This window comes from Leucoraja erinacea, chromosome 29 (assembly GCF_028641065.1).
Source record: "Leucoraja erinacea ecotype New England chromosome 29, Leri_hhj_1, whole genome shotgun sequence".
NCBI lineage: Eukaryota > Metazoa > Chordata > Chondrichthyes > Rajiformes > Rajidae > Leucoraja > Leucoraja erinaceus.
Genome location: NC_073405.1, coordinates 9,849,816 through 9,877,439, shown reverse-complemented (window position 1 = coordinate 9,877,439; position 27,624 = coordinate 9,849,816). Strand labels below are relative to the sequence as shown.

The following is a 27,624-nucleotide window of genomic DNA, read 5'->3' as shown; positions in this document are numbered from 1 at the left end:
AACCAGAACACCTGGAGGTCACATGGAGAAGATTCATGCAAGGTCAGGATCGAACCCGGGTCACTGTTGCTGTAAGGTAGCAACTCTACCGCTCCACCACCATGCTGCCCAGTTATGGAAACCTCACTCCCCCCCCCACCCCTCGATACAGGATAACCCAAAATGTTAAAACACAACAGGGCAGGGATGCAAATTTGAGATTGGCCACAAATTTTGCAAAATCAGATATTAAAAATGCAGACTGCTGAGAAAAATAACCATCTGAAATTGTTTAATAATCAAGTGAAAACCCATTAAATGTCAACTAATTTCAACAACACAAAAACAGATGAGCAAACTTGCATTCAGTCCAAGATAAACAATTCAACAGTAAAATAAATTTTATTATTGCAACATTAGCTTCAAAACTAAAAAAAGTATGCAGTTAATTTCATGGCAAGCAATTTATTTGCTATAATCATAACATGCAAATAGAGATACAGTACAAGTGAAATTATCTAATCAACCACTGAACCTTACGATTCTCCAGAGGCTGCGATGCCCTATGACAGAATTTCACTAATACACCTTCATGGATGAAACAAAATAAAACCCCAGAACATCAAAGCGCTAAGATAAAAGCACACGTTTATTCTTCATCAGATGAGTCTCTTTCAAATGTATACATCATGAAGAAAGCGTCTGGTCTTTTTGGGACAAGGGGATGCCCAGGTCTCACAATCTCAAAGCCAAGAAAGCTAAATGTGCGAAGTAGTGGAGCTGAAATTTAAATTCAAAACATTGTCAACATGAAAAATGTGCTTGGTGGACTGCTTAAAATACAATGAATAATTGCACTGCGCAATGAATTATTATAACTAGAAAATTCTTCATTCAACAGCTTGATTGCTAAACGCACAAAATGTGTTTACGTTCATGACAGCAATATATTCCTCAGGTTTACTTATGCAGTCATAATAGCTCTGTGCTGCCTATTTCCATGAGATTGCCTGGCAACTGAACTTTCAACACCATTTGAAATATTCACTTCAATCCAAATCAACATATCTGGTTATAGAAGTAGATTAGTTGGGAAACATGTACAAAGTACATGAAACAAATGTCGTACCATATATGGCTACAAGCTCACATAATGTTTCTTTCTTGTAAAACTTATCCAAAGCTCATTCACAAAATTCATGTAGGCAAAGTGTTAACCTTCTAAGTCTTAATGATCAATCTTGTGATAATGTTTATTAGTGTGCTGGTCTGATTGAAGATGGCCATAATAGAGGCTGAAAATGCTATAACCACCGAGGTCATTCACCATTTAGGGAATATTTCAGGCTGAGGACCGTTTGTTAAAACTGGGTCAAAGAAATTACTGACAAAGGGGCCTTTGTCCATTTTTTCTGCCCAATAAACCACAGATGCTGTTCACAATACTTTGTTTTTATTGCACATTTCCAGAACTTGTAAGTTTTTTACTTCCAATAGGTCTGCAAGTTATAGGTCAAACCTGCAGTTTCACAGGATAGATGAACACTATTTCAACAAAAAATATTTATTATCTGTTATCTCCAATGTCTGCCTCTTTAGTTAAATATTTTTCCTATACAATTTTAAGAGTCAGAAGAGTAAATGTAGCTCCATACCAAAGACAGTTAAATGTTTAATTCCCAATTAAATTTGGATTGAAATATACATAACAATCAGTAAACTGTTTCAACATTATACTAACAGAACAAGGGTCATAATTCCTTCGAGCTCTGTCTTCTAGAAATAATTTTCTTTTTTTTTTAATCTGAAAAAACTGCTGTAAACAATCACGTGTTGTGTTGTAAACATAACTGGGTTTGACTATAGAGAAAACAAAATCACGTCAGATGCTTGGTTTACCACCAAGTTGAAGGGGTTAAAGTCTTTCCCCTCAAGATTTTTTTAAAATCATTGCTCAGCTACTGGTAAGACTGGTGCTGACTTCTCCCAAACACCCCATATATTTGCATTGAGAGATATGGCAGAATTAAACGTCTGAAATGGAGCAGTTCGATTATACTTTGCCCAGTCCAATATAGCAGATTTGATCATCAGGCAGACTTAGTCCTGAAAAGTTTGAAACGTCCAATACCTATCAAATCTAGAACAGTCACAGAGACCAAGGGAATGTACTTCAATTCACAGCTTGATCAAGTTCAGTTACACAAGAATTTGACATGTATACTATTGAACTGTTTGGAAAAGACAATATTTTGTTCCCTACTAAGGGACAAATAACATTCTCTAATTGCCATCCTCGCCTATTTTATTCCACTGTAAAAGCAACAACTAAATTTGCAGGTAATTCACAATTCCTTAAGACAGCCAGCCTAAACAAGCCATTTTACACACTCCTCTCCTGCCCTTGTGAAGATTAAATGCAGTCACACAAGTTGACAGTGGATACTTCAGTGCTCTATGCAGTTCCTCCTAAATAGTTATCTCAGTGGTATAAAAAGATTTTGTAAGTGCAACCCGAAAAGCTAATTGTTACCGTTTCCACGACTGAATGCTTCAGCTGAATACCCGCAGCACTATTTTATACAATGACATTCATAAGTAGGGAGTTTCAATTTGACTGCAGATTCATGAAAATCTCAAAAACAGTTTAACTGACCATTTAAAATGATATATTAAAAAAGTGATTGCCAAATAGAATCGGTGACATTAAAAGTACCCACACTAAACTGAAAACAGAGATCATAACTTTACCTCGATCGTCCCTGTTCTTGTTGAAGCAAATGAAGACATGTTCAACGTGAAGATGTTCTTCAGCAAATTCAAGCAGGATGGTAAAGCTGAAAGTAATGGACGAGTTAGGATTTGATACTAGATTGATTGTACAAAATGGCTATTAACAAAAAAAGACATTAAAAATAGTCTCTGGTGCTCTAGCAGTGCGAATTGAATGCATTAACTGATCAATTCAACTAAAGAATTATGACAACTGCCCTATTACATTGTAGAATTAGTCTCCACCAATCTCATTGCCTCCCATTGCATACTGCAAAAAACCGCACTCCACATAAAAGGCAGAACTTTGGAACAATGATTTACTAAATTCGCTCAACATACCTTTCTTTGCTTCCTTCAGGCAATGCCCCACCTGGGAGTTCAATATACAGATTGTTGTTGTTCAGTACAGTTCTCCAGTGAACAATTCTTGTATCAGTAAGCTTGGACTGGAAGTGAAGTATTTTAGTCCTGCTGCTTGCACTCAAATCTTCTGTTACACTCAACCGATTATCCTGGAATAACAAAATATTTATGTTGTAATTTCCAAGCATACATTTAATTAAGTAAACACTCCAAAACTAAATTTTAAATATGTTTTTTGAGTATTTAAAATAGCAATTGATTTGTATTTTGCCCAAATTCCATAGCCCATTGACATAGGCAAGTATCATCTTTCAAGAACCTTGATTACCTTTGTGCACTGAGCTGCTTTTGCCAACATTTTGCCCTTTGATGTTTTTTTCTTAACTATACACTTGTACAACTGAAGGATATTAGTAAATATGCACCATTAAAAAAAAATAACAGATTGATTGAAAGACACAGCATGAATACAAGCCCTTTGACCCAGAGTCCATGCTGGCCACTTGTTCTGTTATCCCACTTTCTCATCCACTCCCGACATCCTTGGGGCAATTTCCTTTTTTTCCCTGTGGGATAATTAACCTACAAACCCACATCATTTGGGATAAAGGCGAAACATAAGAACGTGAATACGAAGGAAACCTACGCAGTTACAGGGAGAACATACAAACTCCATATAGACAACATGAATGGGCAGCATCAAACCCAGGTGTCTGACTCTGAGCGACCACAGCTCTACTAACCCAGAGAATACTACATGGATTACTGATGCCTCAGGCCGCAACCCTTCAGCTCTGAAGGGCCCCAATTCAAAAAACAACCTACCCATGTTCTCCAGAGATGCGATTTGGCCAGCTGAATTACTCCAGCACTTTGCGGCCTTTTTGTAAACCAACATCTGCAGTTCCTTGCATCCACATATCTTAAGGAATATTGCATACAATTGTCACCATTTCACAAATAAATTGCGAATTTTATCCTTTGATACAAGCATTTATCTGTCTGAGGAATTTCTTAGCAAGTTCAGATTCATATTTTGATTTAACATGATAGTTTAATACTTACTGAATACAGTACATTAGCTGCAAGATTGTGATCCCTTTGAGCATTCCCTCGCCCACCTGGGATCTTCAAGGGTGGGTGAGGGACATCAGGAACACCACAGAGGCCCCGGACCAGGGTTACGACAGGAAGTGGAGGACATCCTGGAGCTGCAAATATGGCAAGTAATTAACACCCAGCATTAAGTGGACAGAAATTTGGCCTACTTCAAATCACCAAAATTAATTGTCAATTAAAATTTAGTTCAAATCAGTGATCACAAGGATTCTGCCACTTCATTAGTATCCAAAGACAAGTAGTTCAGTTAGTCATGGGCTGCAGATAAGTCAAACTTCGCTATCATTTGGCATCGATATAACACCAAATAAGATGAAGTCATGTCACATGGGGGGGGGGGGGGGGGGGGGGGGAAAGAGAGAAATCAAGCTGGAAGCCAATTGATTATTCACCATTTACAAATTTATAACATTGCCTCTTAAATCACAACGGTGTGGGCATTTTATTTTAAACCTTTATTTATTCTCAATCCAAAATGTATTTATCAATACTGTTTGGACATCGTTTACCTTGCACTTCCTTATTATGTTAAACATTTAAATGCCAGCATTTCATCAGCAAAAATAACACATGTCCAATTGAAAAACACAGCAGGCCAGGCCACCGCGTTTCCATCAGCAACTTGTTTTTTTGCTCCAGTTTTCAGTGCCTGCAATCTCTCGTGTCACCACAATTTATTTTTTTTCACGTTTGGGGAGTGATCACAAGCAGAATCACGCAGCCTGACTGATATTTAAAATAAGGGGGGTGAATGAAATGGCATGGGGGGGGGGGGTGCACATTACAAGACCCCATGCAGAAGGGCAGTATTTAAAGAGGGGCAGTGGGAGCAGAGGGGTGTAAGCGAGGGGCAGTGAAGGTGGAGGAAGGGCAAGAAGTAGGGGACAGGGAAGATGCAGTAGAAGAGGGACAGGGAGTAGAACGGGTAAAGGAATGAAAAGGCCACCTTGTTTCCCCCTCCCAAGCCAGACCGACTTCCAACTGTATCCCCAGTTGAACACACCCACACACCACGTCACCTCAGCAGATGCAGCCCGAGGGAATTATCAAACCATATTTTTTTCCTCGCTACCCATCTGCTCACCATACATCAGCGGGAGGAGGGGAAGCATGTTGTTTTTTTTTTTTTGTTTGTTTCCTTCCCACCCCAGCAGCCGCCATTTTATGAACTTTTTACGCCCTCCATTACCCGCACAGGTTGCAGCCACAACAACCAGACCTTTGTTCCTCAATGTTAATTCCACCTTGTCTCTCACTGCAAGTAATTTCCCCCTCTCCCGGGGTTGGGTTGGGTGAGGGTGGATCGGGCAAAGAGATGGGATTAAGAGGATTCAACCGCAGGATGATTATATTAACCGGGATGCTACACGTTTGAGAGAGGAAGCGTGGGGCCTATGCCCGGGGGTAGAGAGCCGAGTGACCACAAACAAAATGGTTCACATAGCCTGGATGCGATTTAAAACATGGAATAATTATTAAAGGGCAGGGGGAGGGAGGGCAGAAGAGAGGGAGCAGGATGGAGGGAGGAGGCGGGGGGGGGGGGGGGGGGGCAGAAGATGGGGGGGGGGAGGGCAGAAGATGGGGAGGGAGGGGGAGGCAGAAGGGGGGTAGGGGGAGGGAGGCAGAAGAGGGGGGGGGGGGGAGGGAGGGGGAGAGAGAGGGGGGGGGAGGGAGGGCAGAAGAGGGGGGGGGGGAGGGCAGAAGAAGGGGGGGGGGGGGAGGGAGGGCAGAAGAGGGGGGGCAGGGGGGGGGGGGGGGAGGGAGGGAAGAAGGGGGGGGGGGAGGGGAGGGCAGAAGAGGGGGGGGGGAGGGCAGAAGAGAAGAGGGGGGGGGGAGGGCAGAAGAGGGGGGGGGGGGGGGGGAGGGCAGAGAGGGGGGGGGGGAAGAAGAGGGGGGGAGGGCAGAAGAGGGGGGGGGGGGCAGGGAGGGGGGGGGAGGAAGAGAGAGAGGGGGGGAGGGGGAGGGGCAGAAGAAGAGGGGGGGAGGGAGGGCAGAAGAAGAGGGGGGGAGGGGGGGCAGAAGGGGGGGAGGGGGGGGCAGAAGAAGGGGGGGGGGAGGGAGGCAGAAGAGGGGGGGGGGGAGGGCAGAAGAGAGAGGGGGGGGGGGGGGGGGCAGGGCAGAAGAGAGGGGGGGGGGGGGGGAGGGCAGAAGAAGGGGGGGAGGGAGGGCAGAAGAAGAGGGGGCGGGAGGGCAGAAGAAGAGGGGCAGCGAAGATGGAGGATGGCAGCAGAAGGGGAGCAGGGAAGGAGGACGGGGGAGAGGAAAGGTAGCCAAACCAACCCCGTTTCATTCGATGCATTAAGAGCCTACCTTTCGGTACTAGTATTACTACTAAACGTCATGGAGGGCATTTTGTTTCCTTCTTTTTCTCTAGCAAAACAGTGACTATTCAAAATGCGCTGGAGGGAGATCTTGACCATCCGGCCTTAGGTTGCTCCACGGGACACCAGCTGAAAGGCTGTGTGGTGGCAGCGCGCTGGTGTGAACGGAGGAGGAGAGGGGGTTGGGTTGTGTAGGAGTCGCCGCCTGACGGGCAACGCCGGGCCAGCAGGGCTCACTGTGACGCAGCGGCCGTGGGAGCGGGGGTATTTATAGCCTGCCGCCGCGCCGCCTCATGGGCAGTGGGGATCGCAGTGCTTCATGGGAAGTGGGGCACCCACCTTTCGCGTGTCTGCGCGTGCGCGGTCTTTATACGGTTAACGCCACCGTGATTAAAAATGTTTATTTTATTTAAAACAGCAATAATATATATTTTTTAAAACGACAGTGGAGACAAAACAAAGTCTGGCACAGGTGCTACTACCGGAGTATTGTGGGAAGTACCCGTTTAAATGTCTTATTTTCTAAAAAAAATATTGTTGTCAAATTAAACTTTCTTGCAGACTGAACCAGTTACGTCACGGTGTTTGGTACTGCAACACTGTTGTTTGATATGTATGGTGACGCTTAGATCACTGGAAGGGATGATTTGCGCTTTAAATGCTTCCAATTGGTGGGCTAGGATCAGGAGGGAGGGCCGAGCGGCGGCAGCTCCACCCCGGCCACTCGGCGCCCCGTGACCTCACACGATGGGCTGGGATGGGGAGGGGAGGTTGGCCGACTGCTGTTATAACACGAAGTAAGAAACAAGTTTTAATATTGTCATGTGTGTCGAGGTATAATCAAAGACTTTGTTTTGCATGCTATCCAAACTAGGAGTTCCATACATAAATGCAATAAAGTCAAACTCAAGTACAATAGGTAGAGTGAAGAGAAAGATATAGAATATAGTTCACAGCATTGCAGCACAACAGTTCCAGAGACAAAGTCCAATGTCCACATTGAAGTAGAGGTGAATCAGACTGTACCATAGTTTACCGAAGGACTGTTCAGAAACCTGATAACAGATGGAAAGAAGCTGTTTCTGAGTCTGGCGTTGTGGTTGTTTTTATTGGGAACTGGATAATCGCTGATTTGAACAGGTATGTGGATTGAAAAGGTTTAATGGAATGCGAGCCAAACGGGGATAGATGGGACCAGTTCAAATGGGGCATCTTGGTGGGCGTGGACAAGTGAGACAGAAAGGCCTGGTTCCATACTGAAGATAACACACAAAATACTGAATAACTCTGCAGGTCAGACAGCATCTCTGATTCGAGAAGGATCCAGACCCGAAATGTCACCTATCCATTTTCTCCAGAGATGCTGCGTGACCCACCAAGTTACTCTTATCATTTTGTGTTTATCTTTGGTATAAACCAGAACCAGCAGTTCCTTTTTTTTTTACTGTTTCCAAGCTGTATGACTCTGACTGGAAGTTACATTGGCAATTGGCAAGCAGAAAAAAGTTGGGTTGGGTAAAAAAGAGTCTTGGGAAAGTTTCTATGTATTTTTCTCAATGATTTTGTGTTAATATAAATTGCCTCTCATTGAGTTCCGAAACACTGACATTGGGGTGCTTTAAATTAAAAATCAAAACTTTCCATTGTTGCATTTTCTTAAGCATCTGTGTCTAATTTACATGAGCAGGACCTCAAAATTTAATTTTCATGCCCTGAGATATTCAGAAAAGAAATTGGCATGTTTTTATGTTTGCCTGTGGCTTTAATTATATACACTACTTACCGTTTGTTTCTTGCAGTTTAAGTGTGCTAATGGTATGTCTTGCCACTGGCAAGATCAGGAGAAATTGTGCAGAGCTTGGTGGTTCTAAAGCACTAAACTATATATTTAGTTCAGACACTATTATTCAAGCATGCTCAAAATGGGTTTAAAATTGTATTAATCCAGTGGCCATATACTTTCATTTATTGCCTGAGATCCAGTGAAATGCTTGTTCCTTATGCTCTCCAGTCAAACCGTACCATAGTGAGAATAATAGATCCTCTTCTGGAAGAACAATCAAAGAGTCACCATATTCCAGTGCCATCTTGCAACTTCCAAGTCTCTGAAAAGTCCAATCTTAGCTCAAGAGAGAGCTAGATAAGGCTCTTAAAGATAGCAGTCAGGGGATATGGGGAGAAGGCAGTAAAGGGGTACTGATTGGGGATGATCAACCATGATCACATTGAATGGTGGTGCTGGCTCGAAGGGCCTAATGGCCTACTCCAGCACCTATTGTCTATTGGCGATTGTAATTTATTATTTTAAGGTCCAGTGTCTTGTTTGCATTGGACCACTGAAGTGGGGGTTGGCCTGGCCCAGCACAATGCCGTTGGCTCCTTCCACTGCCGCTCCGTGCAGCTGCTGCAAGCAGCACATGATCCACACACTCACCCGGCTGCTGTAGGTCTATCTCTGCCACCTCCGCTGACACCAGGACCCATGACCAGCGCATACACAGCATCTGTCACCTCTAGCAGCTGCACTTCTGTTTCCATATGCCAAGCTTGCCATGTCTCATTTCCAGAGCCAGTCATGGAACTTCTGGGCACTCTCTGAGGACACAGGACACAAGTGTATTAAGTTTATTTACATTAAATGTGTCTGGCGTAGGAAGAAACCTACCCAAACATTTTTAACTTTTAGTTTGTTGTGATGAAAATAGTCAAAATAACAGGCCCTGTAGTCTAATTGGACCATGCCAACCAATTTGTCTAACTGAGCTAGAGATAAACTAGAGCTTGTTGGCAGTCTGAAGAGGGGTCCTGACCCGAAATGTCAGAGTCTGAAGAATGGTCCAGACCCTAAACGTCACCTATCCTTTTTCTCCAGAGATACTGACTAACTCGTTGAGTTACTCCAGCACTTTGTGTCTTTTTTGTAAACCAGCAACTGCAGTTCCTTTTATCCACATTGTAAGGAATATTACATAAAATGTTCACTATTTTACAAACAAGCTGGCATAAACAAACATCTGCTTGTTTCTTTGTTTCTAGTGTCTAACTGAGTTTGTCCTATTTGCCTGTGGCCCACATCCCTCTAAACCTTTGCTATCCATGTGCCTGTCCAAATACCTTTGTGAAAACTACTGAGTATGCTGGTATTGAATGTACAGGCACTGAGAATGTATGAAGAGTTTTTCCAGAGTTTCTGTTTTGTATATATTTTTTATTATGAATAAACGTTTTTTAAATCTTTGCAACATTGTAATTGTACCCAACTTTACAGCTTTCTCTGGCAACTCATCGCATGTAGGCACTGTCCTCTTTGTGGAAAAAAAGTTGCCCCTAAGGTCCTCTAATTTTAGTTTTCCTTTCTCACCTTAAAACTGTCCCGTCTAGTTTATAAATAATTCTAATGGATTCTACCACTCACATAACACTCTACGTTGACTAGCAGCATAATACTACTATCTTTACTTCGAATGTCAATTAGCAATGTAAGAAAATGTTCTGCAATTCGAGTCGGGCTTCAGAACCAAAACGATATGTGGGTTGGGTTTCTTCAGTCTGAAGAAGGGTCTCAACCCAAAATGTCCCCTATTCTTTCCCTCCAGAGATGCTGTTTGATCTGCTGAGTTACTCCAGTTTTTTTGTATGTATCTTTGGTTTAAACCAGCATCTGCAGTTCCATCCCGCACAGTGGGTTAGGTTACTTGGATAGTGATGCCATTACTAGGGACCCAGACCAAAACTGCCCAAGGAGATTCCTGGACTGACTTGTGTTTGGGCCGAGGCGCCAGACAAGCCATATAAACTTTTAAATGCAATCTAAAAAGCATGCAAGGATTTTGTGGCATGGTTCTAAAGATAAAGTAATACAGCATCGAAACAGGTCTTGCAGCTCACCAAGTTTACACTGACTATCGAGCATCCGAGTGCACTAATCTTGTGCTGTTTCCATTTCATTTCCCCCACATTACCACCAATTCTGCCCCAGACTCTACCGTTCACCTGCACAAAAGGAGTAATGTACAGTGGCCAATTCATCTGTGAACTTTCATGTCTTTGTGATGTGGGAGGACCCAGAAACAACACTGGAAGTCAGGACTCAACTTCACGTTGCCTCGGCAAGGCCGCCAGCATAATCAAGGACCAGTCTTGCCCCGGTCACTCCCTCTTCTGGCCTCTTCCATCATCTTCCATCATCCATATTGAAAACACATACCTCCAGATTTCCAGCTGTCATCAGACAACTGAACAATCCTCTCATCAGCTAGACCTCCCAGCTACCTCATTGGAGACCTTTGAACTTTCTTTAATCAGACTTCAATGTTATATCTTTGCACAAAATGTTGTATTTGCTATCTTTGCACTGTGGGTGGCTTGATTGTATTCATGTATAGTTTGTTTCATGACAGGATAGCATTTTTTTTTACTGTATCTCAGTAGACATGACAATGCTAAACTAAACTGGACTGCACTGGAGCTGGGATCCAGCGACTCCGCTAACTGTGCCAAAGTTTTGTCATGTGTTGCTCCATAAGCATTAGTCACTTCTATATGAGCAGTATTAAGTCAGTTTGGTGGAATACTCCTGCAGGGAACACAACTCTGGATCTTGGCGAGTGTGGAGATTCATTGCAGGGTGAAAAAAACACATGATTTTCATACTTTAAAGAAACAAGGATTAGAGAGAGAGAGAGAGGGAGAGAGAGAAGAAGTTGACAGTGAGGATAAAAGAATAAGACAGAAAACACAGAGGTTCAAAAAAACATCACAGGAAGTATAGAAACAAGGAACTGCAGATGCTGGTTTTACCAAGGAAAGGCACAAAATTCTGGAGTAACTCAGGAGGTCAGGCAGCATCCCTGTAGAAGTCTGAAGAACGCTGGCCAGTTTGACGAAGAGTCCCGACCCGAAACGTCATCCATCCATATTTTCCAGTGATGTTGCCTGGCCCGCTGAGTTACTCTGGCATTTTGTCTTTTATCACAGGAAGTGATTGGCTAATTGAGTTAGTTAATTACAAGGGAAGGTGCTAGTTAATTAATTGCTAGTGAATGCCTTTTTAACTTCCATTCATTTCTGCGAAGGGAGTTGATCCAATAAATAGTGACGTGGCAAGTTGGGTCAGATCTGTGGAGTGTGGCAGGGCAGGATATTTCCCATGTCTTAGACGGACACATTTGCAGGAGGTGTTATCAGCTGGAGCAGATGGTACAAATGTAATTTAATTCAGAGGAGAGTGAGGTAATGCATTTAGAAAGATGCAATAAGGCAAGGGAATACACAATAACTTGAAGGATATTGAGAGGTGAAATGGGAGCATAACGGAGATTTGCTGGGATGCACACAACAGTAGTTAGACCACAGCTTGAGCACTGCACATAGTTGTGGTCACATTACAGGAAAATACATACATTACAGGAAAGATGTTCTCACCATGTGATCTCTACTGCATGAGAAACATACAGCATAGTGACCGCTTTGCAGAATAGCCCCAATCACTTTGCAAGAGTGACCATGAGTAACCCCTTATCCATCACTTTAAATCTCCTTCTCACTCTACCTTTGACCTCTATATTTGACTTTCCACACTGTTCCAATGAGGCACAATGTAAGCTTTGTATTGGTTCATTATTCTCACGTGCTGCATGATACAGTGAAAAACTGTTTTGCGTGCTATCCAGGCAGATGAACCCGTTCACGGATGCAATTATACCATACATGGGAATAGCAGATAAAGCAAAAAGAGGAAGGAAACATTCTGTAGAATATAGTGTTACAGCTACAAAAAAGTACAAGAACCAAAACAATGTAATTTGGTGGATATGGAATACATCTTTAACATACAAGAGGTTGAGCACAGCAATTTCACCTTCTGTCTGGGCACATGGCATCCCTTTCAGTTCAATATCTATTTTCTTTTTTTTTTTTTAATCACAGGGTGTAATAGAACGTAGAACAGTACAGCCCAATAACAGGCCACTTGACCACAATGTGTGTGCCGAGAATGATGCCAAGATCAAATCTTATCTGCCTGCATATAATCTGTTTTCCTCCCATCCCTGCAAGTTCATGTGCCTGTCCAATGATCGCTTAGATCCCACTATTGTATCTTCCTCAACCATCATGTTCAAGCAGCATGTTCCAGGAACTCATCAGCATCTGTGTAAAAAAAAAAACTTACGCCACACACCTCCTTTAAACTTTGCTCCTCTCACCTTCAAGCTATGCCCTCTAGTATTTGATTTTTCCATCCTGGAGAAAAAAAGGTTCTGATTGTCTACCATATCTATGCCTCTCATAATTTATGTGTACCTTTAAAAGATCTCCCCGCAACCTCCGACATTCCAGCGAAAACCATCCAGGTCTGTTCAACCTCTCCCTGTACCGAATACCCCCAAATCCAGTCATAATTCTAGTAAACCTCCTCTGCACCCTTTCCATAGCCTCCACACCCTTCCTATGTAGGGCGAGCAGACTACACGCAATGCTTCAAATAACCCAAGATTATTCCAAGTAATCTGGATAGGCGATTTCAATGAAATGGCCAATTCCTGCTTTGTTAAGGGGCAAAGTCTCCCATCTTTTTACATTTAAGGGAAAACTGAAGGGAAAATAATTGATAATTTTATCTACTTTTCTTCCTTAAAAAATGAAATCAGACGGGTGTTTAGCATTCAGTGAAAATCTTTAACGTTAAATTGATTCCGTTAGAGACATATCCCGAAGACATGATCCAAAGTTTGCAGCCTGCTTTCCATTTTGGGGGAATCTTAAATGGAAACTTATGATGCAGCCATCTTAAAATACAACCGTGTCTTACAATTCCTTCCATAATCGTAATATCTTCAATCACTACAGGAGCTGCTGAAATCCCTGAAAGAATTCTATAATATTTTGCTTCAGTCTAGGGATAAATTTATCGCAGTAGAGGGGGGGAAAAACCTGGAACTGAAGTGACTAATATCTATTTATAACACAGTCATCGTTATTGTGAACAGTTTCAAGTGAGGATGGAATTGGAGATCTTGCTGCCAATAATACATACTTTAATTCCAGGCCAGTTCGAGTCCTACTGTTCAATCCCAGTGTTGCTTTCGTTAGTGGCTGTGCTGTCGATCGTTACCACGCATGATTGGTTGATATTTTGACTACTGGAGCGGGCACCTGTTGTATCCCATCAATCCCGGACTGAGGCAGAGAAGACGCGAGGGGCAGCCGGAGACCTCAGCACTGCATAAAGTCAGGACTTTCCTACAACGCAGCCTTACTACAGACAGTAAGTAAGCCTTTTTCGATGCTGTATCTGGTTTTGATTTAATAATTCAACTGCTATTGGGCTTATTAGTCATTAATTTTTATTGCCCCTGGAGTCTATTCCTATTTCTGGAAGTGTTACGATATGAGTCTGAAGATCCGGCATATTATTGCTGACTTAACAGAATTTTGACAAAAGGAACGAAGCAATTAGAGTCAAGTAAATGTCTGATTTATGTTTCGTGTAGGTTTTTCTTCCAATTGATACTAGAGTATCTTTTTGTTTGTGGAGTGTGCGGTAGCTGTAGGTAATTTGCCCTTTGGTAAGAGCTGTATGATTATCTTACTAAATTTAAATTGTGACTGTTTCAGTGTCTCTATAAACTCAATGACTTTGGTTCTAAATATTTTTATCATGAATACTTGAATGTCATCTCCAACTGTACAATAAACCAGATGGCCAGCCGGTTTTGTGATTGAGATCAAAATCAGTTAGCTCAAGATGTCAAGTCAGTAGAAGGTGCATTAATGAGGATCTTAATACAGAGAATGTATACATTATATAGGTCAAAGTTAGCAATGGTCTGCTTTTAACCCAAACTGATCACGTTACAGTAGCTATCTCGTTATTCGCTAATATAAAATAAAAGAAAATGATTGGAATATTCAATAGGTCAGGCAGCATCTGTGGACAGAGAAACAGGGTTTGTTTCAGGTCAAAGACCTTCCGTCATAACTGTTATTTACTCTTTATTTTATGCTTGCCCCCAGAATGTATCTACTATCTACCTACCTATTGTTGTGATGTCAGTGTAACAAAATGTTCCCTGCAATTCCTCCCTGATGCAAACATTTTGGCTGCTGACTGGTTCTGACACTAATATTTCTAACTCTCTTTGTCCTAATTTCTTCCCTTCCTTCAGGCTCTGCAATCCCTTGTCCATTCCTTCCAGATACTCGTTCATGTCTGTTTTTTCTTAAAATACAAATTCACACCTAATCACTATTCTTCAACCTCTCTATTCTGCTGCAGCTTCTGGCTTCACTCACTTCCTGCTGTGCCTCTCACTATATTTCCCTTCAGAACTCATCAGCGGCTTCGCTTCTGCCAATTTCCAAACCCACCTTTCTGCTGGATTTTGTCAATCTTCATTCATCCCACCTACTACCGACCCTGCATCCTAATGATTCATTGTTCCTTCTCATAACTCAAACTAGAATGGGATTATTTGAAACCCATCTTAGTATGGGTAGCAAGGATCTGACTGAAGCCTCCTCAGCTGGTCTTCTTTTATCTACTCGCCCTCTCCAACCAATACAGTGATGGTGGCGAGACTTAATTACTTTAGTTTTAGTTTAATTTAGCCCATCGAGTCCACGTCGACCAGCGATCACCCATACATACTCTACTTCTGTTCTACACACTAGGAACAATTTTTACAGTAGCTAATTAACCAGCGTCTTTGGGATGTGGGAGGAAATCTGAACACCTGGAGAAAACCCACGTGATCACATGGTGAATGTATAAACTCCGCACAGATAGCACCCGTAGTTAGGATCAATCCCAGGTCACTGGCAGCAACTCTACTGCTGTGCCACTGTGCCGCCACTATCCCTCCTTGCTTTATTCTTTAAGCAGCTAGCTTTCTCCTATCTCTATTCCAACACCTTTAAAATATTCATCTCTACCATGTCCTATGTTAAGTTTCTCACTGAATGCCCTAATGTTCTTCTCTGACTTTCTGCCAAGCAACATCTTATTCCTTTTGATTTTATCCTCTACTTCAAATAACCTTTCTCACTGTTCACCAACTTTCTACTTGTTCTCTCATTATTTTCCCTCTAATAGTCATGGCCACATGTTCACCATCTCGGTCTAAATCCATCATCTCAAGCACAGAGAACCAAGAATCTATTACAATTCTATCTTCTTTTCATCACCACTTCCTTTACACTCTGGCCCTTGGTAGACCTCTTTCAAAGTTATTTACTGACATTTATGACTTTCTCAATTTCGACTTTAGACACATTAGCTACAATGCTTTCTTAGACTTTCAGACATATTATAGAGATAGGTATAGAGGACAGTGGAATGGAGTGGAATGCAAGACATTTAGGATTCCTTTCTTTGTCACTACACAAAAAGCTGACCAGACAGAACTAACAGATAAACAATGTAAAGATAGTCAAGAATCAAGTATGTGAAGAGTCACAGAGTCATACAGATTGGACACAGGCCCTTAGGCCCAACTCGTCCATGCCAACCAAGATGCCCCATCTACTCCCAAATGAGATACTCCCATTTGCCCGCATTTAGCCCACATCTCTCTTTCCATGTACCTGTTCAATGTCTTCTAGGTGTTGTCATGGTACCTGCCTTAAGGGTGTTTAATTGTATTATGCACCTAACATGAACCAGAACAATGAAATTTTGCAGCTCTATAGGAATATTAGATACAAGAACAACGATACGTGTACAAAAGATTATGTTATTCTAAATAAGCTAGCCCATGATAGTGCAAAAATCAAAGTACAGGTACGTAGAGCAACTCTAGTAATAAAATGTCTATAGAGGTTCAGAATGGTTGAGGTAGGGATGTGGTTAGCGTTGTGCAGGGTGATTCAGGCTGTTGGGAAGAAGCTGTTCTTTAATCTGGAGGTAACAGTTCTCAGGCTTACTGACAGTGGCAGCAAGAAGAATGCTTGGCCAGAGTGATGTCTTTGATGATATTAGCAACCTTCATGAGGCAGCACTTCCTGTAGATCCCTTCGATGGTGGAGAGGTCAGAAAGAGGAACATTTAGGCAATAACAACCATAATATAAAACATTCATTTTTCAGGACAAGAATAAGTATTGTGAAGATCTGGGTATTGAAATGGAGAAAAAAATGATTCTGATGTTCTGAGGAATGAGCTTGGGAATAGACAACATTTGTGCTGTACAATTATAGCAACATCTGACTATCAATGTAAGGCAAACATTGGGGATAAGGAAAGAGGAATTCACTGAGCAGAGAGATATACAGTAGGGAAGGACTTGCAACAGGACATAACGAAGAATTAAAAGAAACAAGGAAAAAAAAGTAAGGTAAACAATACCCAAGAAACCTAAGGCAAGATTGTAAAAAAATATCCTACCGGCAGACTAAAGGATGACTAATTGTTAGAGAGACTACTGTGACATTTGCATGTCCCCCTCTGGAAATCCAAGGCATTTGACCTCCAATGAACTGTTTTATAACTGCTTGGTGTTGTAATGTATTAAAGTGATACTAAAATGGTCACGCCATTAGATAATCATTTTGTTTTGGTTTTTTATCATGGAGACCAATTAGATGGATGTGTCATCAGAAGATTAAACTACAAATTGTATAATCACATGCAAATGTAAAAGAATAATACATGTTAAAGATTACATATCTACATTTTAAAAGAGATACTAGAGGCAGTGTTATACATGTACTGTATAATAATTATTAGCAAGAAATGTAGTTTCAGAAGACTGGTGGGCAACTAACATAATAACAATACAAAGGAGAGTTAGAACATTGCAGGGAACTAATGAACTATCAGCTTAATATTAGCAGGAGATAAACTATTGAGTTAATACTCGAGCAAAATGGTTATAAACAAAAAAAAGCTACAAATCAAAACTATCATGGATTTCAGTAGGGTAAGTCTTTCTTAACGAATCTCATTGAATTCTTTGTGAAGAGGCAACATAGAGAGTAGACGCAGGTAATGCAGTGGATGTAATATCTAGATATTTAGAACACCTTTTCTTTGAGGTATTACATAATAGATTAATAAATATGATCAATGAATACAGACCCAGTAGAAAAACTAACTGGCTGGTTTCAAGAGAGAAAACAGGGAGTAGTGGTGAAGAGTTGAAACTTAAGGGTGGCAGAAAGTGGAAAGTGTCTTTCTGCACAGATTGATGATAGAACCAATCGACATAAGCATAAGAAAGCATAGGGGTGATCACAGCTGACCCCATAGAAAGCTACTCACAAAAATACAGACATCTTGTTAATGTGGTGTCCCTTTTTTCAACATCATGGGCTTATGTTCTGGGACATACAGCATCATTAACCATCCATCAATATAATTGAGCAAATGATTCGCATTGTCAACATACCTGGAAGTAAATTGCAAGATTATTATTTTAAACATCTTATGGAGACCAAAGTAAAGATTAAAATGTACAAATGTGATCAAGATGGAAGCTATAATTTTAGAAATACTGTGTATATATATTTTTTCAATGCAGACATTGCATCCAGTAAAGTTTAGCGTGAAAATAGTTAGCACCACAAGTTTTCATAAATTCATTGATTTCTGAAGTTTGTATTAGAGAGGCTGAGAAACAGTATATGTAACAAAGTGAGAAATGTCAACTACAATCTCCATGTTTCACTAAGCATCTGTCCACTTGACGTTTCCGTGACAATTGCAGCATTTTATGGTGAACTCTGAGACTATTGCCAACGATATGACTGCCAAATCTGTGTCAATTTCACAAACTGGAATTGGACTTCGGTTTGATAGAACACCATGTACAATTTTACCACATTAATGAAAGGACAGTAAAGAGGATAATAGCAGAAATCTTACAACTTACCAAACAAAAAAGTATGAATAGGATAATCTAATAGAGGTGTTTAAAAATGATCAGAGGAGTTGACATAGTAGTTGCATGTATTTTTACACAGGGAAAGAGAAAAATTAAAGGCCATCAAAATAAGATAGACACCAAGAATTCAAATACGGAATTAAGCAGAAATTACTTTATTGAGACGAGGTGAGGTGGAACTTTGCTAGCACAGGAAGCGATTCAAATTTAAGTTTAGATAGTTTATTGTTATATACACCAGGGTGCAATTAAATTTCCCGTTTGCACAGAGATCACAGAGTAGCAGTCTACATCGTACTGATAGATATAATAATGAATATACTGATGAATACAAAACGGCAGAATAGTGCAATCTGAAGTAGAACAAAAAAAACCATAGAGATTGTCCAAGGTGTTGGGCATCTTAGTGACACTTCCTTGCTGATGCTACATGTCTTGAAGATGGGCTGGATGGAAAGAAGTGACCACAGTAATGATCAGTGCTGTGCTCACCACTCTTTGCAGGTTAAGGCATCAAGAGCCGTGCAGTTCATATATCAGATTGAGATGCATCCTGTCTATCTATTTACAACACATCTGTAAAAATCCAAGGGCATCCTTGGGGATGTGCTGAATCTTCTCAGACACTTAAGATGTTGATGTTCAGGTGAACAGGATGGGTGTCATTCAGTGAGAGCAAAGCTCACCAAATTATTCCAGAAAAGAAGATGATCAAATGGAATATTAACACTGACATGGGTGGGTTGGGAGAAATGGTTCGTACATTCCATGTAGTTCTACGTAAAATAATATTTTTGTTATTTGAGGCCAGTTCATTGGCTATATTTAAGAGGGAGTTAGATGTGGCCCTTGTGGCTAAGGGGATCAGGGGGTATGGAGAGAAGGCAGGTACGGGATACTTAGTTGGATGATCAGCCATGATCATATTGAATGGCGGTGCAGGCTCGAAGGGCCGAATGGCCTACTCCTGCACCTAATTTCTATGTTTCTATGTTATCGCAAGGTTTGTGAAAAGTGTTGCTATGTGCAGATATACAAGCTCTCTGAAGACTGGTATCTGATAAGCTTTGGCACAATGTAAAACAAGGAAGTTTAGATTTGCTGAGAAAGAGCATGAAGTTCTTGAGCATCATGAACATTTGAGCATCTTATGTAGATTCTGCTACAAAAAAAAAAATTTGTGATCTCAAAAATTCCACAGATACATTTACTATGAATTGTAGTTTCTTCAGAGTCAAAAGATGGATGAGGATAGAGGAGATAGAAAATAGCAGTGGTGGGATTACATGTTAATCTTATTTTAAAGTTGTTAGAATTTAAAAGTAACTACATTTTACTGTAACAAACAATCTGCTGGAGGAAATTGGTGGTCGAGCAGAGAAAAATGGGGAGACGAATGTCCATTTGCCTCCACAGATGCCGCTCAACCCACTGATATTCTACAGCAGATTATTTGTTATTCTAGATCCCAGTATCACTTGACCCTCCAGTTTATTGTGCGATATTGTCCCTCTCACCTTGAAGTTATGCCCTCTAGTCCTTGACGCTAGGAGACGTGTTCTGACTGTCTACCCTATCCGTGCCTCTCACAACTTAATGTTTGAATGTTCCCTTTTAAACACCAGGAACAATTGGCTGCAATAAAAGAGGGGAAAAAAATCCCTAAGTGAGGCACTAACAATGTTGGTTGGAGTTGTGTTTAAAACGGAGAAGATTATATTTCAAGTTTCTCAATTACACCTCTCCAGTATTCGACTGCATAATTTATTGGGGTGATGCAGTATCGTGGACCTGCAGTGTAGTACTAATTTGAATGAGATGTTAAATGATATCTATACTACTGTTTAAGTAGATATTAAAATATGACATTTCAAAAATAGTGTTATCCATTGCATTTTTAGCTCTTAACTAATTCAAAAATAGATTAGCGTGTAATTTATCTCACTGCTATGTAATTGGGGCTTCTTTGGAAAAAAGGTGATTGTATTTCAGGCAAGTAAGTCATGCTTTGAACTGTTTCCCAGAGATAAGATCAGATGCTACGTAAACAAAAGTTACTTTCTTTACAATCTAACCTAACCGGAATGACTGGTGGCAGTTGCTTTCTGACTTCAAGCAAGGGAGGAACAATTCCCTAATGGTGAGAGCCTTTTTTTTAACACAATCATTGGTGGGAAAATAATGTTGAGAAACAGGACACCTTCAAGAAAAATAAACAGGATCAAGTCCAATAAACTGTTTTGACAGACACAAAAAGCTGGAGTAACTCTGTAATATCATTGCTGAGGTGACCCATTGTCTTGTCAAACACATTTCATTGTACCATTGATCCTGTGTTAACCTACATATGAGCCCCCCCCCACCACCCCGCAAATGGGTCTGCACTTGGTCTAGTGACAAATTAAACTGAATTAAACTGAACTGGTCAGACAGAATCTGGAGGGGATAGGTGACGTTTCGGGTCGAGAAACTTTTTCAGGGTCTGAAGAAGGGTCTCGACCCGAAACATCACCTATTCCTTTTCTCCTTGGGTGTAGTCTGATCTGCTGAGTTACTCAAGCTTGTTGTGTCTATCTTCGGTTTAAACCAGCATCTGCAGTTCCTACACAAACAGTTTTGCCAAACTACTTAAAATTCAGATAATTTGTTGGAATTAGGATTTTTGAAAACCCATGCATGCTTGAATAAAATTATGAATTTATAAGGAGCAAAATATGTCATAATATCTAGCATGAGAAAATACCAATCATTATCCACATTATAACACTTCAGTTACTATCTGCCTTTAGCATTATGCCGTTTCTAAGTTTGGAATTGCTTATCTGCCTTTTGTGAATGTTTGCATTCTCAAGGTAATTGAAACCAGAACATAATACTCATAGGGTTTAAGAAGGAACTGCAGATGCTGGAAAACTGAAGGTAGACAAAAGTGCTGGAGGAACTCAGAGGATGCAGCAGCATCTATGGAGCGAAGGAAATGGGCAACATTTCGGGCCAAATCGTTGCCTATTTCCTTTGCTCCATAGATGCTGCTGTACCCGCTGAGTTCCTCCAGCACTTTTGTCTACATAATATTCATAAATTAATGTTCCTCAGAGAAGATTCTCCACATTCTGTCAAGCCCCACAGATAACCTTCAGAATCCACTTTCGGGTCAGTTAACTTGAGTTGCACTTGCACACTCCTGAGAAGTGCAAGACTAGTGGGATTAAGCCTAGCAAGGATTTGGCTGTGCACCAATCACTGTTAAATGCCTCACGACAAATTCTTGTAAGTAAGGCCTAGGAGGAACCAAAGATCCTGGAGTGCTCTAGGATCTTTGTGAGGAACAGCCGATCTCAGAAAAGGATGAGCAACTGATTTGAAGCTGTCGCCATTTTACAACTGCATCACACAGCCAATATCTTAATCATGCTCAAGAGTATATTTAATTGTCATTTGGACCCCCGGAGGTCCAAATGAAATGCCATTTCTGCAGCCATACATTACACACAAATAGACCCCAGACACAACATAATTACATTTTACATAAACATCCATCACATAGCTGTGATGGAAGGCCAAATAAACTTATCTCTCCACTGCACTCTCTCCCCCCCGATGTCAGAGTCAAAGTCAAAGCCCCCGGCTGGCGATGGCGATTGTCCCGCGGCCATTAAAGCCACGCCGGGTGGTGCGAGGTCGCACACCGGGTCTTGATGTTGGAGCCCCCGGTGTGCGCTCGCAAAGTCCCGCATTCCAAGCCGCGCGGGGCAGTGGTGCTAAGCCCCGCTCCAGGAGCTCTTCGACCCCGCAACACGGGCGGGAGAAGTCGCCGTTGCAGGAGCCCCGAAAAGCGGTCTCCCTCCAGGGAGCCGCGGGCTCCCGGTGCCGCCGCCCGCAGACCCGCAGCAGCAGCCTCCGACTCAGCAGCAGCAGCGGCAGCGGCAACGCTCCTCCACCGCTCCACCCGCTCCGGTCTCGGCCAGCTCCGCGACGGTGAGGTGAGTCGGCACCTGAGTCCCCGGCTTCTTCCTGTTGGAGGCCGCTCCTCGTTGCGGCCCCAACGACAGCTGAGACCCGACGAGAAAAGGTCGGGTCTCCAGTGCAGGGAGAGATTCAAAAGTTCCCCCGCCCCTCCCACTCCCCCCCCCCCCCCCCCCCCACCCCCCCACACACACACCCCCCAACATAAAATAACAAAAACTACATAAAAACACAGACAAAAAAATAATAAAAACGCGGACAGGCTGCAGAGGCCGCTGCTGGCCAGAGCCGCGCCGCCTACCAGATAAATTGAACACATTGTTTAATTGCATGAAAAAATCCTCAGAAGTGCTACTTGAATGAACATCAAGGAATAATTTAAAATGGCCTGTATTTGCTGGAGTTTAGAAGATGTAATTATATTGAGACATTGTAGAATCTGAGAGGTATTGACTGGGATGGGATGGAATTAGAGGGAAGACATGGATGAGGTCTGGGTGGAGTTAGGCGATGTATATAGGCTGCCTTAGAAAAAGGCTGCAAATATGTCACTCGAATATTTGTGAAGATTCTGATCATTTTCAAAACAATTAGCAAGATTTCAGGTGGGGATTGGTGTTTGTGATGGAGACCAAAGATAAATGCTGCTTCTCAGCAGTTAGTTGGAGAACATTTCTGCTGAGCTAGTTCTTGGTGTCAGAGGAGATTTCCTTCTGGTCTCTGAATGGACCATTCTCTTTTCTCCACTCGCATGTCTGTTGAGTATTTGTAGATTCATTTTTATGTTTGCTGATGATATTTTTTTCTGACCTTTCATTGCCTCGTTTATTTCCTTTTCATCTTCCTTTCTGAAGTTTTTATAACCAACCTAATTTTCACTCTTACTAAGAGCCTGGCAACTGCTCCCCTTGCTCTGGCAACTGCTCTTATTCCTCTGTTTTAGTCACGACTTCAATTACTCTACCCTTCCTCTTATTAATGTACGTAGACCTCAGTTGAAACATTTCCAAAAAGGCTTTCCATTGTTCCACAGTTTTACCTACCAGGCTTTGATTCTAATTTTACCATGCCGTGTCCTTTTTTCCTACATTGGAATAAGCTCTTTAAATCTAGAGCACACTAACAGGCCCTTGACCCCATGCTGTCTGTGCCAACCACGATGCCAATCATTGATTCCAATTTACCAAGAGAGATCTGATCTCTTCCTCATATTTTGCTTGGGCAGCTTACAACACAACTGTATGAATATTGACTTCTCTAACTTCAAGTAACCCTTGCTTTCCCCCTCTCTCTCCATCCCTACCCCATCCTAGTTCTCCAACCAGTCTGACTGTCCCCTTGATTAAATGGTATATTTGTATACATCGTCGTCACCTTCTCCCAGCTAACAGATCATCTATTCAACATTTTCCTTGAACGTCGTCCTATTTGATGTCTCGATTTCAAACCTTACCCTTCCGTATCTCTGTGTCTCCCTCTCCCCTGACTCTCAGTCTGAAGAAGGATCTCGACCCGAAACGTCATCCATTCCTTCTATTCAGAGATGCTGCCTGTCCCACTGAGCTACTCCAGCATTTTGTCACTGATCTCTTCCCACTGGAATCGGCAATTCTCCAGGGAGTTATTTTCCCCTTGAATTAGTAAACCAATTCATCCTGTCTGAATTCCAGCCAGCATAACTTTTCTGTTTGTTACTTTGACTGAATATTTTGAAACTAAATAATGGTATCAAATTAAGAAGTTATTTAAAGTCCAGGAGATGCAACTTTAAAATGGGAATAAAAAGAGAATGTCATTGTTCGGTTTCAGGACATGACAATAAGACACTCTTAACTCTTGAAATTCAGCAGGTCAAGCAGCATTAGTGAAACAATTAACTGTTTTTGGTGAAAGACATTATACCTCTGAGAAAGTGTCTTCAACCATCTGCAGTTTTTGGATTTTCACTTTAAAACGGTGATTAAATTGCTGATAAAATTTAATTATTCCGTATCCACAAACTCTTTCACCTGGAAAACCCTACTGTGTAAATCTGTCCTGAATGTGTGAATGGATTGACTGCTGAGCACAATGAAATGTTAGATGCTGTCCAAATATAAAGTTATTCTGAAAATATCACCATATTCATGCTTTCCTGAGAAGGATGACATTTTAATTACTCTTTGCTGCTTCACCTATTTGCTAATAATTCCATCCTAAGCTCTTTGTATCTCATAAAAATGGGTTTCTCTTGTCACCAAAGCAAATACGCGGAACAATTCATGTGTATGCACATTTAGAAATAAGCTCCTGGATCGAGTGTCCAAGGCTTCATATGCTGCGGGAAACCTTTTAAAGGAAAACTAATGAAAGGCTTACTCTCGATTGTACTTCTTCTGAACAGTCCTTCCATAAACCAGGATACTGCCTGATTTTCCAGCCTACCTCATTGTGGACATTAGACATTTTCTCTGGAATTGTTATGCTGCAATGCTAAGAAACTATATCCTGTATTCTGTACGAAATATGAGGAGCAGCACCTCCTATTTCGCTTGGACAGTTTACACCCCAGCGGTATAAACATTGACTTCTCTAATTTCAGGTAGTACCTGCTTTCTCCTCCCCTTCTCAGCTCTCCCTCAGCCCACTGTCTCCGCCTTTTCCTTTCTTCTTCCCGCCCCCTCCCCACCCTCACATCAGTCTGAAGAAGGGTCTCGACCCGAAACGTTGTCTATTTCCTTCGCTCCATAGATGCTGCCTCACCCGCTGAGTTTTTCCACCATTTTTGTCTACCGTCCATATTCTGTACTCTGGTATTTTTCTCGTCACTCTACCAGATGTACTTGTATACTGCCTGATTGTATTCATGTATAATCACCTGACTTAATTGGATAGCACTCAAACATAAGTTTTCGCTGTATCTTGGTACACATGATAATAACAAACCTATAATTAAATCTAAGCTACCTGCAAAACAACATGTCAAGCGTAAATGGAACCCAGGGTCAACAAAAGTGCTGGAGAAATTCAGCGGGTGCAGCAGTATCTATGGAGCGAAGGAAATGGGCAACGTTTTGGGCCAAAACCCTTCTTCAACCCAGTCCTTATTTCTTGTAAAACTTCTTTGGATGAGAATCTAGTTAACTGGTTGGAACTGCATCATCAGTACAACACTTAGAACTTAGATTAATTTAGAATCACCTTGGCAATTATGATGTAGGCCTCTTCCTTTGTGGTTTTATACCTGATTCTCTGCAATTCCCATTAAGGAAAACCCATTTTTTGAAATTTAGGACACACTTGCTTTGGGATATTGGGAATTAAAGAACTTTCGTGTCTACACTCTGCATTAATAGTGTAATAATATTTGTATTTCCATTGTTTAACCCCCTGCTATTAAAAGTATATAAAGCCTATCTTTCACGACCTAAAGTATTTAAGGCACAATATAGTGCCTTAAATACTTTATAGAAATATATTTTCTAGACATAGAGGCATAAAGTGGCGCAGTAGGTAGAGCCAGAGCTCCAGGTTCAATCCTGACCTTGTGCTGTGATTGATAGTCGGCTTGGATTCGGTGGGCTGAAGAGCCTGTTTCCAAAGCTTTCACTCTCCTGTGCAGATTTTGAACTTCAGAAATTGTAATCAATTGTCTCGATGTGCTCTTAATTCCCAGAGCAAACAAAGTAAGCTGCTGGAGGAACACAGGGCTGTAGATTGTGGAATCGGATAAGAAGGTGATGATTGGAACCAGATAAGGGAGGGATGTTGGGCAGGTATGAAGAATTGGGGGTGGGAACAGTAGGAGGTCGGAACAGGTCACCAAATTGCAAATGAGACAGATGCAAATTAACAGCAAGTTATTTCAGTTAATGTTGCTGAAGAAAATACAACCAAAGAGAGCGCACTAGGAGGAAGAGATAAAAATAATTGGTAACTAAATATTCAAGATTGTTAGGGAACCAAGGTGTGCAAAGTTAATTATTTAGTAATGTAGATGACATTGATCAATATTTTAGAAATTATAAATATCATGTGGTGTCAACTACAGTACTTAAGGTTGTAAATTTTGATTGATTGAAAGATATGGCATGGAAACAGGTTCTGCAGCCCACCGAGTCCATGCCGTGGATCTAGTTCATTCTAGTTCTATGTTATTACACTTTTGCCTCCAATCTCTACACACTGCGGGCAATTTACAGAGGCCAATTATCCTACACATCCGCACATTTTTGGGATGCGGGAGGAAGCCAAAGCAACAGGCGGAAAGGTTGATCAGGATCGAACCCAAGACTCCGGTTCTGTGAATGTGAGGCAGCAGCTCTATCAGCTGTGCCGCTGTTTTGTTTAAGGCCATATAATTTGATTGAATCGCATATACCCCTTAATTGCTTCTTTCCTCACTATACTATGTTGTACTACACAGCAGCCTCCACCAACAGGATAAATAGAAAAGAGCACAGGAAGAACCAAAACCATAAGATGAGGGGAGAGAATGAGGGGAAAAAAGCAGTATAGTGAGGCAGAGCAAGAGGAGAAGCAGCAGAATCAGGAACATAAAGACAGCAAAGGTACGGAAGATAGCAATGTTCAGCTCAACAGAAGATTCAGAAATCTTTTATTCATCTTCTTTCAACCAACTTTTTTCTATGAAAGATAATACTTTTTTTTTTAAAAACAGTTTGTTATTCCTTCAATCTTTTGGTCAGCATATCAATTCAGCTGTATTCATTATAAAGGCTCTCCAAATTCACAATCGTACTCCATGGATTCAAGCAGCTGAAGGATGCAGATTCTAAACATTAAATTTAGCAGAAGGGTCTCGACCCGAAACGTCACCTATTCCTTCGCTCTATAAGATGCTGCCTCACCCGCTGAGTTTCTCCAGCATTTTTGTCTACCTAAACGTTAAATTAATCAGTTTAAAACAAAATAAATAAAGATTTGGGTTCCTCTGGTGATCATGCTGTTTCTTGATATGTATTTTATCATAAAACTCTTAACAAATAATCCTCACCAGTGTGATATGTTCACCATTAAACGTGAAGCCTAATGTGATGAGACTTAGCAGTAAATTTGTTTGAATTCAAGTTAGGAATGGAGCTAAAAAAATTTTGCTTTATCTTTTCAAAGACCTGACATGGAACAAGACATCTCTGCATCAGTTGAGGAAGACCTTGCCGAGGCAATACAGGAGATAACAGCCACAAGATGAAACTCTGCTAAATTCAGGTGTATAA

The 27,624-nt window shown here is 41.4% G+C and overlaps 2 protein-coding genes and 1 long non-coding RNA gene across 7 annotated transcripts in view; 1 reads left to right on the top strand and 2 right to left on the bottom strand.

The window, feature by feature from the left end:
- Nucleotides 1-256: 256 nt before the first annotated feature.
- On the bottom strand, nucleotides 257-6,797 carry oaz1a (ornithine decarboxylase antizyme 1a). The gene is given in 6 exon segments (XM_055658570.1): nucleotides 257-759; nucleotides 2,731-2,816; nucleotides 3,094-3,266; nucleotides 4,183-4,269; nucleotides 4,271-4,328; nucleotides 6,547-6,797. Coding segments are annotated over 6 exon segments (645 nt in total). The 5' UTR covers nucleotides 6,657-6,797; the 3' UTR covers nucleotides 257-628.
- Nucleotides 6,434-27,624, top strand: part of LOC129711138 (uncharacterized) — a 30,650-nt gene continuing 9,459 nt past the window's right edge. Inside the window, exons 1-4 of one of the 5 annotated variants that reach the window (XM_055658569.1) lie at nucleotides 7,361-7,697; nucleotides 13,605-13,824; nucleotides 20,464-20,579; nucleotides 27,518-27,616. The gene's annotated coding sequence lies outside the window, so the exon portion shown is untranslated. The other 4 variants (XM_055658568.1, XM_055658564.1, XM_055658566.1 and 1 more) reach the window with 4 other exon arrangements.
- LOC129711140 (uncharacterized) lies at nucleotides 7,705-26,137 on the bottom strand. The gene is made up of 3 exons (XR_008725785.1): nucleotides 25,929-26,137; nucleotides 17,818-17,944; nucleotides 7,705-9,152 (listed from the first exon to the last, which is right to left on the bottom strand). It is a non-coding gene; the product is annotated as an uncharacterized LOC129711140 (long non-coding RNA).